General features: G+C 40.1%; 1 protein-coding gene across 2 annotated transcripts in view; it reads right to left on the bottom strand.

The window, feature by feature from the left end:
* INVS (inversin) overlaps window positions 1–12,599 on the bottom strand; it is an 82,829-nt gene that overhangs the window by 2,531 nt on the left and 67,699 nt on the right. For both annotated transcript variants that reach the window (XM_054284895.1, XM_054284896.1), the window contains 4 exons: window positions 7,931–8,232; window positions 5,816–6,623; window positions 1,511–1,743; window positions 452–532 (listed from right to left, as the gene is read on the bottom strand). In XM_054284895.1, coding sequence (XP_054140870.1) covers window positions 452–532; window positions 1,511–1,743; window positions 5,816–6,623; window positions 7,931–8,232 — 1,424 coding nt within the window. The remainder of the gene's footprint in view (window positions 1–451; window positions 533–1,510; window positions 1,744–5,815; window positions 6,624–7,930; window positions 8,233–12,599) is intronic.

Below are 12,599 nucleotides of genomic sequence, written 5' to 3'. Positions count from 1 at the left end.
AAATTACCTGAACTTCTGACTCCTTGAAGCAGTTGCTGTGCTCCCATCTAGATGTGGCCTCTCTGACTGAGGTGTGGCACAGCCAGGAACACCAAATGCCCAGTGGAGAACTAAACCTTCACGTGGTGAAGCACCGACATTTGTCACCGCATGCTGTGATGTTGAAGCACCACAACTCCCAACCCCAAGTAAATCCATAATACACTTTAAAAAGTCTGACAAATGTCATTTAGTAAAGAAGTTTTTCATCCAAATCACTCAAGGATAGAAGTGCAGTGCTCAGTTAAGCCCAAAAGTGATGAAAGAAGGAGTGTGCAATCACAACAGTTTGGCAGTAGTTGCACATTTTGATAAGACAGCCCAGTCCTTAAGCAGATTGATTTCTTATCTAAGGAGAAAGCAATCTCAGGTATATGAACATCAATGTATTCTTAAAATGGATGTGACCTACCTGAGACCAGCTGCACATCAGAAAGTTTCAGCTTGGAAGGAGATCTTGCTGACTGACACACTTTGCCTTCTTGAGAACGCCCTTTAACAAACAATGAACAGCTCTGTGATTATCACATGGACATGTGGTTGTGCATAGCTGCAAACTATTTCAGTAAGCTACAGCATTATTTTATCCTAAAAATTTCTCATTTTTTATGGGGAAACTCATGAGACATTCTATATAACAGAAAATCGTGACAACTACAACTGAGATCAAACTAATGTTAAAATACATCTTGCTATATATAAAAAAAAGTTGCTATAAAAAAATAAGGAAAATAAATTTATTAGCTTTATTTATTTTATCCTTTTTGATTCTCAAAGCTACAGAGCCATGCTAGAAGTGACTTACCACCTGTTAAAGTACATAAGGTTAGCATATCCTTACTCCATCAGTGATCCACACTGTAAAGGAACTCAAGGTCTAGAAGCAAGACTTTACCTTTTCTTGCAGATGCATTCCTTTGCATGTGCACATTCAGACACAGTGCAAAGCAATGCAGAATTGTAAAAGACAATCTTGCTCTTGCCATAAAGATCACATCTTCATACAGGAAAGTTATCAACATGGAACATATTCTTCGTATGAAAATATTTTAAAACAGTACAAAACAAACAAACAAAAAGTTTAAAACAATGCTTTAAAAAATCAAACCATGATCCAGACAGCCACTCTGCATGGATACAGCCAGCTATCCCCAGCTTAACTGCTCTGTTCTCTTTCCACATTGATATATGTGAGCAGCTCTGGCAACAGAATTATTTGATTGCTCAAGACCTGTGCTGAAACAATGCTGTGTGGGGATTCAAACAGCTTTAGCTGCAGCCATTTTAAATCACTGAGTTGTTTGGTTTATTTAATCTGAAACAGAAATACAATTGCCCAGAACACCTGAGACTAATTTTTATAAATAGCTAAAATTCTTAACAATTAGGTAAGAAGTGCATAGATTAATACATTCTATCATAAAAATAAAAGCATAGTTATACAAATAAATTATAGTGAAAAGAAAATTACCATATATCTGCTTTAGGATGGACTGCTTGCTGGTTTTTATGGCTGAACTGGTTTTGTTTACAGACTTCTGATTTTTACATGAAGGAACTGATTTCAGGGGGCTGTGGTTCAGCTGCTTCTTCCAAGCAACCTGAATGAAGAAGGCAGCTGCCTCCTGTCTCCATTTGTCTTCATCTTCCTTGCAGAGCCGCTTCGCACTCAGGAGCTGAAACAACTCCTGTCTGAGCTGGTAACTAGAGAGCAGAAGAGAGAAGAGCACTTGTTTTAGGTGACCTGTTTTAACTTCCGTGCTTTCCACGCATCAGTTCACATGGTGGATTACATGAGTAACTGGGAAAACAGAACTCCCACTGATGTGCTAAGTCACTTGGATGAGAAATGTTTGTTCAGAAGAAAAAGTAGGAGTTGGGTTCAATTTTGGATGCATCCATTATTTCACACAGTTAGTAAAGATCTGGCATTGCAGGTATCAAAAGTTACAGTGCTTCAACATCAGCTGATCAGCTGCTTTATAAACAGAAAATCATCAGAAGACAAAACTATAAATATTTATGATAACAGTATAATCAGCACCACTTCCTCTTTTTCACCGTATTCACAGCTTAGTAACACCAAACTTTCTTGTGTGCCTTAGCACCTCATGTCCTCAGTCAATCAGCGCAGGAGACAAACCAAATCTGCCTCCTGTGGGTTCCACTGCACATTTCCTCTGCACAAAGCTGAGCTGCTCTCCACCCCTCCTCTGAAGATGCTCCCCTCACCTTGCTTTCAGCAATCTGTGTTCTTTCCCTTCCCTTGAAAGGCTCCCTGTCTCATGACCCAAGCTTGCCCCAGCTGCTTTGATCTTGCCCACAGTCACATCCCTCTGTGAGTGGCAGCAGCAGATTGTGTGTCCCTCACACTCTGGTGGCAAATGGCACCGGCAGCAAGGAGCTGTTTGGGGATTTTTCCGCTGGAATCGGACGCAAGCGTTCAATCGGATATCGGCGTTTCACGCTCACAAGTCAATTAACTGCCTTAGCAATTAACTCTGAATCCTCCCAGTACAAACCTGTCACAAATGAGCATTGAGTAACACTTGTAAAATATTAATTATAAGTGTTTGGTAACAGGCCAAAACACATCGATCATCATCCCCTCTGGCATTCAAAAAGGCTTCTGCTGGATGCCTGGTAAAGCAAAGGAGGAAGGAGAGAGGAGGAGGTGATTTTTTCTGTTGCTCCCTCTGCAACAAGTTCTAAATTAAAACAAAAGACAACAAGCCAAATACAAATTGTTTAAATATATGTTCTAAGCCAATGAGCTACATAATTCAAACAAAGCAGCAGCCGTATACAAAAAATGAGTACATAAAAGCACAATAGAATGCCAAAGGAGGATGATATGCTCCATTACAGCCCAAATAATTTTAAAATTCCAATAAGCTTAGTAAATTACCTCTGTGAAATTTGCTGGGTGAGACAAATGTATTTAATCTTAATTTAGTGAAGTTTCAGAATTTAGGCATGTACTGTTACGCAGCTCATTGAAGTACATAAATACAGACAGCAACTGCACCTTGTCAGGGCCTGCAAGTTGTGAAGCATGGTATGAATTCAGAACAGGAGTATTATTGAGACAGAGGGAAAAAATTATACAGTCTTCTTAAATAATATGCCACTTTTAACTTTTCAACAGGGTAAGAGAGGAAAAGAAAGTGGAGAGAGAGAACAGTTGCAGTGACTTGGTAACATAACTTGAGCTAAGGATGGGTTAAGTGAATACTTAACTGCAGGAAAAACAATTGGGGGACTGTTTTATACTGGAGCAGAAAAGAATACTAAGCTACTCTCTTGGAATTCAGTAATTACTGCCAGATGCCTTTGCTGATATGTGAAATGACCCATTCACAGTCACTGCACCTTTGCACCCAGCTGTGATCTCAAGTTTGCAGACAACTTCTGGTAGTTTTTAGCAACAAGAAAATGACTGTGAGGTTCTGACACTGAAAGATGTAGGCAGTTATCTGTACAGCAAGTGCTCTACATTGTTTTAACTCCACTCTCTCCTAACAGATCATTCTGATCCTAGTGAGAAAAAAGGAGAATGGACCAAGTTTGATACAACATGAATCTGACATGGTGCCTTAAAATATACCTGATGCTGAGTCAACAAAACTACTGCACATTAAAGAAAAGTGGCGTATCCACGTGCAGAACAACAAAGCTGACAAGTGGCGTTCTCACTCCTCGTTACAGAAGCTCTAATCTTAAAAACCACTGCTGGCCAGAGTATGCACACAGCAATAATATATTTAAAAAATACAGCTTGACTCCAGTGGGAGAACAACAGTGACAAAACCCAACTTATTCCAGGTTCTGTCGGCGTCCTGTGGGCCCTGAAGCATGGTACAGGCCCTGGTGCCCCCCAGGAGAGAGCACAGACACAGAATCTGCAAGCCTCACTGAGCAGGATAAGCAATTAACCTTTGGCAAGCCACACACCTTAGAATATACACTTTTGAGAAGTACCTTTATAAAGTTTGCAGATTTGGGAATTGAAACATTCTCCTGAGAATGGCAAGTATAATACACTTAACTAGACCAGTACCACTCTGCTGTTGTGTTTGCTTTCAATAAGTAAATCAAAACTACAAAATTTGCAGAGTGAGACAAATGCATTTAGTTCTAATTTAGAGAAATTCCAGAACTCAAGCATGTACTTCTACATGTTTCTAATGTTGAACTATACAATAACATTGTATAATTTTACTGCTGTCTACTAGTACATGCTCTTTACCTTGTGCAAGTTTGGAAGAAAAGCAAACACAGGACTGTGGAAGAGCTGCCCAACGAATGTCTCCTGCAGCCTTGCAGAATTTAAGATCTTTGTTAGTGTTCTATGAGTTCTTGCAAACAGAGCAAAGATATTTACTTTTCAATATTAAGTATTTAAATAACAAATGTAACTTAAAAATCTTTAATCTCCACAATATCCAAAATGCAAAGGGTTAGTAAGTGCGTGCACTTCTGGGAGAGAACACACACATCCCTGCTCCAGCAGGGGCACAGTTTGGAAAGGCCTATCCAAAATCTGTAGTGTGAATGGAATGCAGATTTCTGTGCAGGTAAGGCAGCTGAATGCATGGCTTTGGATCCCAGTTCTTGTGGGGAAATTTGCACAAGCACTCACTACACAAGGTTCTGCTTTGTCTTAGAGCCACAGCAAGTGCCAGCCCCTCTGTAACAGAGGATTTTAAACTGGTGTTGAGTGAACAGCAGAGCCAGAAGCAGCAGCACTTGCAGATACACTCTCCTAACCTACTCCTGGCTTCCTTTAGCTTTTGGTATCTGAGTGATTTGAACCCATAAGACAAGAACTTGGGATCTACATCAGAAAAGAAGGCCAAGGAGCAAGCAGCAGAGAGAGCAGAAGTGGTGGAACCCTGGCAGAAAAAGTGGCTGCTTTGCCTCACAGTTCAGAGGAATATGGCATGGAGTCACAAACCACAGAGTGGTTTAGGTTGGAAGGGATTTTTAAAGACCATCTCATCCACCCTCCCTGCCATAGCCAGGGACATCTTCAACTCAGAGTCCCTCAGAGAAACTGTTAAATTAGTGAGAAACCTGGAAAGAATATTAGTAAACATATGCAATTTATAGTTGTCTGCATCCAGTAAAATCAAAGAAAGTTTAAATAAAAACAAGAAATAAGAATAACTTGCATATTATATACTTCCCTTACATACTCTTTCTGCCTGTTTTGATAAGAAATTAAATATTAAGGAGCATGTACTTGTAGAATGACTGCATTTCTGAGGCTGAAACTCACACATTCATGAAAGCAGGATAATGCTCTGGAAAGCATTCTTCTGTAGAGCAGTTGTTCCTGATTAATCAAGGTACTCAAGCTACCTTTAAGTTTTGTCAATGAACACTCAAAGCTCCCAAACATTCTGTGGTTTGATTATCTGGTTAAATGTTAGGTCAGAGCACAATTTCAAGTACATCACTGAACTCCAGGTCTAGGCAAATACTGATTTGCACTCTCTAAAGAAATATCAGAGCTTGAAATAGAAGTTTAATGATTTCTCTGATTATTAAAGTCATCACTTACCTTGCACTTTTTATGTAATTACTAATGTAATTCTACACCACTGGAACCCACTTCCCCTTGTGTGGAGAAGGATTATTGTAGAGAAAGATTTTTAACTGCCTCGTTTAGCACTGGCAACATTCTAAGCTAAATAAAGCAATTTCCAACAAGCCTAGTTTCATTTACATCCACTTGCATCCCACTCTTTAGCCCCTGAAGCAGTAATCTTACCTTCTCCATGTCCTCTGTATGACTGTGGCAGCGTAGTTCTTCTTCCTAAAAAGCTCTTTCCTTTTTCTTTCCTTTTCTATGATCTGCATTCGAATCTCTAAAGGGATTAGTTCAATATTTGTACTTTGCCATGGAACAGAACATAATTGGTCATCTGCATTTCTGGATCCAATTATGCCTGCTTTTTCCAAGTTCAAAGGGTCATCAGAAGCAGAACATGCTATTGGGTTTCTTGGCACAGTCCTGGTAGGCTCTGCCTCAGCAGACAATAATGGAGAGGCCTTTTTTGCCATTTCATTGTTTCCCACTTTGACAGTTTGTTCTACAGCATGCAGGCTGTCATTTCTGCTGCTTACAAACACTGGTTTGGCACTTCCTGGTCTGCTAGAACCAGCTGGTGAACATCTCTTATCATTCACCTCTTTATTTCTGGCTTTCTGCTGGTGCCTTTTGCCTTTGGAGGAAGCTTCACCCTGCTTTGAGTTCTGCGCCGTTCCGCCGGTACAACCAACACCGCAGAAGAGCACAGCCCTTCCTTCACCGTGGTCCCTCCTGCCAGAGGGAGGCTGACTTGGGTCCTTCAGCTTCTCCCCAGCACTGGCAGCCCTACAGGCAGGAGCAGAAAGCCTCCTGCTCCTCCGAGCACAGGCATCCGTTGTGTCCACAGCGTGCTCCTTGTGCTTCTCTCCGTCCGCCTCCGCAGCAGCCGCAACCTGAGGTTTCACTTCAACTTTTGCTCCCTCGTTTGCTTTGCCACACTGGAAATGGACACAGCTTGATTTGCTTTTGATGTATTTCCTCAATGAATCTTTAGACAGAGAAATTGAAAACAAATTCAGTCTCTGATCCAGCAAAATGTGATTTATTCTCTGATTGTTTTGCTCAGTTACCTTTGGGGCAGACTTGGATTCACTTAAATGAACAAAAAAATGCAAGCAGGAAGAATCAGAAGGACGTGATTGCCTGTCACAGTAGAGTCCCAAACACCTTCATTTGCTTTATGTTGTACAAATGGTTTTCTTTCTAACATTACATTTGAGCTGGATGCCTGAAAAACTCCTGCTCTATCCATGCTGTATGCTGGCACGGGATAACCCACTGACAACCCAATGCACTTGGCTTCTCAGTACTTCCCCTGACACCCTGAATGAAATTATGAATTCCTTCCTATTTCTCCCTTGCTGCTGTATTATCACTGCTTCTAAATACTCTGGTGAGGGTGACCTGGAAGCCAGACTGGAGTACAAAACTGAAAATTTCCCATCTTCCATCCACCTTCCATTCTGCTTGGAAATTAACAGGAGAATGAAAAATAGATCAGAGACGATGAAACATAACAGATAGGATGTTACAGGGTAGGTAGGAGGGGAAAAAGAAAAGAAAGAGATCTCGTAATATACTTTCATCCCAGAAAATCATCTGGATCATCCAAAACCTGATGAAATTATGCTATATTTGTAATATCTTTACAGGATACCTTTTTGATAATCAGATCAGAAAACACTCAACAACTGAATCACAATTTTCACAGCCCAAGGGGTCTAAATTTATATGTAATTCCAATAAAATGACCAGTGAAGTCCATTAGGGTTTTGGTCACAAGAGGATTTATTAAAACACCTAATGAGAACTGACTGTACAACTTCATGGTTTGATCCTTGTTCCACCAACTTTCCTGGCACCACTTCAGTAACAAAAAGACAATGCATACCTAACAAAGGCACAGCATTCTTTCACACACCAGTTGGATTGAGAGGATAAATCCAGCTTAAAAAGCAGAGTTACCATTTCTCCATTTACATTCTTCATGAGCACCACAGATATGTCAAATATCTTTAATCTTATTTTCTCTGAATGGTGTAACTAATAGAACAATTGCCCACAGCCTGTCTTCACATATTCTAGGTATTTTTACAGACACCATAAGACACTGTACGGGTGCTTTTCACTATTTCACCCAGAGTAAAAGAATCTGTATCTAACTCTACCCTACTGCACAAATTGCTCAAGTGATGAAAGAATATGAAATCACAGGACAAAATGGGTGCTAAACATAAAATACCCCCAAGAAGTGGACAAAGCAGATAAACAGCACAATTTTAAAAGATCACAAACCTTGCCTGATCTTATGACCTCCACTCTGAGGCTCTGCTGACAGGCAGGTCTCCTTTGGGGTCCCTTTGTCATGACCAGCTTTAGGTGACCCTCTGCTGTTTCTCCCTGGCTGGACCTGTGAAGCACTGAGGGACAGAAGCCTCTTGCTCTGTGTGTCAGCTGCTTTGCTGGGCAACCTTGGGACACTGGTGGCCTTCTCCCGATTTGTGGGATGCTGTTGTACCTGAAACTTGCTTTGTTCCACGTTCTGCACCCCTTTGTGCAGCTTGGCTTCTTTCCTCTTGCTTTCCTCTTCACGTTTCCTGCAATTACAGCCCATACCATAAGAATTTTGAAGATTAAATCTTGGGAGCACGTATCTAACTTGAACACACTCCTCTCTAAAAATCTGATGCTGCCAGAACAAATCCTTGATTTGACATTTTTTGGTGAGAAAAGGACACATATTGCACTGAAATGTCTTGACTTGATCCAAAACAACAACTGACTTGCAGCTACAGCCTGATGAAGGTTAAGTCCCTGTCAGCCAGCTGCCCATTCAGGTTGTAGTTGTTTTGACTGATCTTAAAACACTCACTTATTGAAAACAACTAAATTTAGGAGGTTTTATTAAAAATTAAAAGCAGGATTTTAAAAAGAATCACGACACTAATACCTGTGTTTGCAATTACTAATGAGCAATATTTTCATGTGAGTAGTAATGCAATGCACTGTCTTTGAAAAGCAAAAAAATTTAACAAAAGACACAATATCTTTGAAATTTATTTTTTCGTACTTAAATGTGTCAGTTAGTACAGAGAATTATAAACCAACTAGCTACTGGTACTAACTTGCTGCTATGTATTTTTCATTGGTGGATAATTAATTTTAGAGAAACATTATATGTCATTTAAATGACAAATACTGATAATATGAGATGTGAATTAAAAACTTGTGGGCACATAGTATGCCAATTACAATGGCAACATTTGGATTTCCAAAATTAAATAAGTCATGCATGTCTTAATGCAGTAGCCATAAAAGAGAATTTTGGACAAACTCAGGAAAGGTGCATCCATTGAATAAAATTTTGCAGCCCATTTTGAAATATAGTGAATTGTCACTGCACTTCATCTTTTAAATTCTTGTTCCTACCAAGCAGAATAAACCCACCAGCACACGGCAAATGTTACATCCCTACTCCCACTGAACTCGTTTTTATAAATGAAGCCCTGGCTGCTGGATGAAGTGACACTTTCCCTGTTGGAACGGACAGGCGGTAAATGCCGTATCATGTAGCTGCCTGGTATTTTAACTTGCTTCCAGTGCTCCAACACAGTGTGCAGACTGTTGCCACATCACCTCCCAGCACGGCGTGTGACAGGTGAGTTATGCAGCACGCCAGCCCCGGCTCCTGTGCGCGGTGTCACTGCCAGCGCGTGTCACCGCAGCGCGAGCTGCCAGCCGGCAGCCCCAACTTTATCTGTCAGTGCTATCTTATCAACTCTGCTCTGCAGGAGAAGCTGATTGAACTTTGCACCTGAAAAAGCTGCTAATTGATCTAAAAAACCACACTCCTAGCAGCCTGGGAGTCAGTATTCCCTCTGGCATGAAAAAAAAGTGGCTGCTTTCCATTAATATTGGCATTCCACAACCGGACTATGCGGGGATGTTGGGACTGTGTACAGTATGGATCTCACTGCCATTACTGTGCCATTTGAGCTGATAAATCAGATCTTGCTATTCACAGAATAGTAATTTTCTATTCTTCACAAGAATGGGCAGCCTGTTACCGATGTCCTCCATTCAGGGTATTAGAAAAGGAAGTGTGAGATGGGCTGTGTGATACACAATGGAGCTGGAGTGACCCGCACTCCTCTGATGGGCAGATCGACTCAAAACAATAACTTCAGCAACCAGTACCAGTTGTAAAGTTATTGAAATGAGACAGGACCAGAAAACAAAAAGTAAAGAAGGTTGTTTTTTTCTTTAAAGGTTTTATCTGTGTGCTAATTTTTCAGATTAAACTGAAGAAAGAATAAAGGGAAGGGATTTCAAAGCTCCCTATTCATAAAGCATCATTACAATTGTCACAGTACAGCTTAGTTGAATAGGCTCCTGAATACATATGACCCTCCCCTTGTGTTTTGCTTTATTTAATCAGAAATTCAGTTTGTATTACAGTGAAGGATCTCTTTGAAATTAAAATTTCCAAGTGTTACTGTTGTCCAATTTGAGAGGCCAGGTTTCATGAACAAATGAAGGAAGAAGACAGGATTCTAACTTCAGGGCTCCCAGTCATTCTCGAGGTTCTGGCAAGCCAGATCCTCCAACAGGATCCAAATCTGGCCTCACAAGTTAGACAGCTACAGCTCAACAGTAGAACAGAGCTGTCAGGCCAACATTTTCCATTGTAAATGCAACACAATTTTGTCCTGAATGGTCATAAGCTTGCATTTTGTTGCAAAAATGAAAGAATGAAAACTGAGCCTTTAGCAGATGGAAAGGAACAGTTTCAGCCTTACATGCACATTTGTGAAGACACAGAGATGTTTTGAATTTTTGATTCTGCTAAAATGAATTCAACCTTTTCTATTCTGTTAAAAATAGAAACTTAACTTTTTTATCTACACGCTGAAGGATATTTTAAAGGAGAGTGCTTTTAAAGTTATCCTTGCAAAAAACCCCCAAAAACTTGCTTAAAAAATCTCAACTGAAAATAGATCTCCAGGTATGATCCTATTACTGGTAGAGCTTTCTCTGGACTATGAGCAGTTATATTTCATCTTGTATAAACAGCATCTCCTGCTACACAATCTAGCATGAGGATTATTTTCAAAAGAATGATACCACTGACTCATGATGTGTTCAGATTCTGATCTATAACTATCTTTTAAACTCATAGTCCTTAACAAAAATGTTAAGACAACAGTTATTTTCTGTCCAGCATTCCTATGTTGATGAGTGTCCCCAAATGTGTAGAGCAGTCCATTAGTTCTTACCCAAGTACCTATTTTTTCCTCAGTCATTTCTTGTGTGTATTTTACCACCATTCTGATTTCTAATTTAGTCTTCAATGTGCTTACAATGTTCTGCATCTTGGTGCTATTTTCAAATTCAAATTTACTTCTTAAATGAAAATACAAATTCATGATGGATTTATAAGCAACATTCATCAATATACACTTTTAGTTTAAAGGAGACAAATGAGAAATTTCCCATGAGGAAGTATGAAGGATTCAGGCAAGTCTGAATGACAGCTACTGTTTCTCCATGGCCACAAAACTTGTTATTCAGACACAAAAGAAAATTGAGTTGGTTTGATGTAATTTTTTCTGAAGTATAAAAAAAATCCCACAGAACAGTTCAGTCTACTTAGCATCTCTCATGGACACCAACTGTTTCTTTACTCTTCCTTTTCCAATGAGTATGTTTACAATGGTTTTTTGTGATACCTACCTCACACCCTTTGTCAGTTCTTATTTAGCACCTCAGCTTGTTTAGCTTTATCATTGTATGTTCTTATTACTGTCAATTTTAGTAATTACATCAAATTTCCAATATGTGCTTTCCCTTTTCAGGTTGCTGAAGAGCTCATTATTTTCTCTGTTGCCACACTCCCCTATCTTTTCTCAGCATGCAGGGCTAACCACCAGTCTTCTGAAAAACCTCATAATCTACTTGTACTCTCTTGGCATGAGAACATTTTTCTAAATCTACTGAAGGCTGTTTAATTGAACTGCTTATTTTCCTCCTGCTTTTCTCTTCCTAAACATCATCAGCTACTTACTCACTTTCATCCATTTCCCTTTCATATCCACATTCTCAATCAGTTTCCTTTAACTGGCCAGAACGAAAAACAGAAGTATGGATTCAAGAACTCATCCTGAGAAATTGAAAGGGAAGGTGAACAAATGAGGAATTAATTATGCACCCCTTTCAAAATTCAATACATTGGAAATTAGTTTTCTCTGAATATGTTTTAAACACGTAAATATTATTTCCTTAAATATCTGGTTTTGCAACAAGAAAACCAAAATCCTCTTTTTAAAGTATGGAAGGGATCTCAGGAAGTCAGCAAGGCTAACAGGCTGCTCAAAACAGGGTCAGATTGGGTGGCTCAGGTTTTTATCCAATTATGTCTTGAAAACCTTTATGAGCAGAGACCATACAACCTCTTTGGGTTGTTCTACTGATTGATTGTCCCAAGGGTGAAAGAATTTCTCTATTTCCAGACAAAATCTCTTGCCCCAGATTCCCCTGTTAAAAGTTTCCCAGAGACCAGAAACACCAACCAGGCTACAGTTCCCCAGATTTTTTTTTGAAGCTGGGTGCAACATTTTCTTTCCTCCCATCATAGGGGACTCTCCCTGGTCTCTGTGATCTTTCAAGGACATTGGAAAGTGACCTTTTAAGGGCATCAGTTAGTTCCTTCTGCACCCTTGGATGCAGCCAGCCTGGTCCCATAGAGTTGTCTGGGCTGGGTTCTCTCAAGCCTGCCTTAATCTTTATTCACAGCTGGCAGTTCTGCTCCTCCTTGAACCAATTCCCTGAGGAAAGAGGCCTGGGAGATCTTCTGGCAGGCTGAGGAACAGAAGGCATTGAGTGCTGCTGCCACACCTGAGTCTGTTGTCACTAAATGCACCATTCAGCAACAAGCCCAGACATTCCTTGCTCAGCCTTTTACTAA

Source organism: Melozone crissalis, unplaced genomic scaffold (assembly GCF_028551555.1).
Source record: "Melozone crissalis strain CALT ecotype California unplaced genomic scaffold, PUWL_Pcris_2 ptg000042l_1, whole genome shotgun sequence".
In the NCBI taxonomy this organism is placed as follows: Eukaryota; Metazoa; Chordata; class Aves; order Passeriformes; family Passerellidae; genus Melozone; species Melozone crissalis.
The sequence above is the reverse complement of the archived record's forward strand: the minus strand, read 5'-3'. Positions and strand labels throughout refer to the sequence as shown.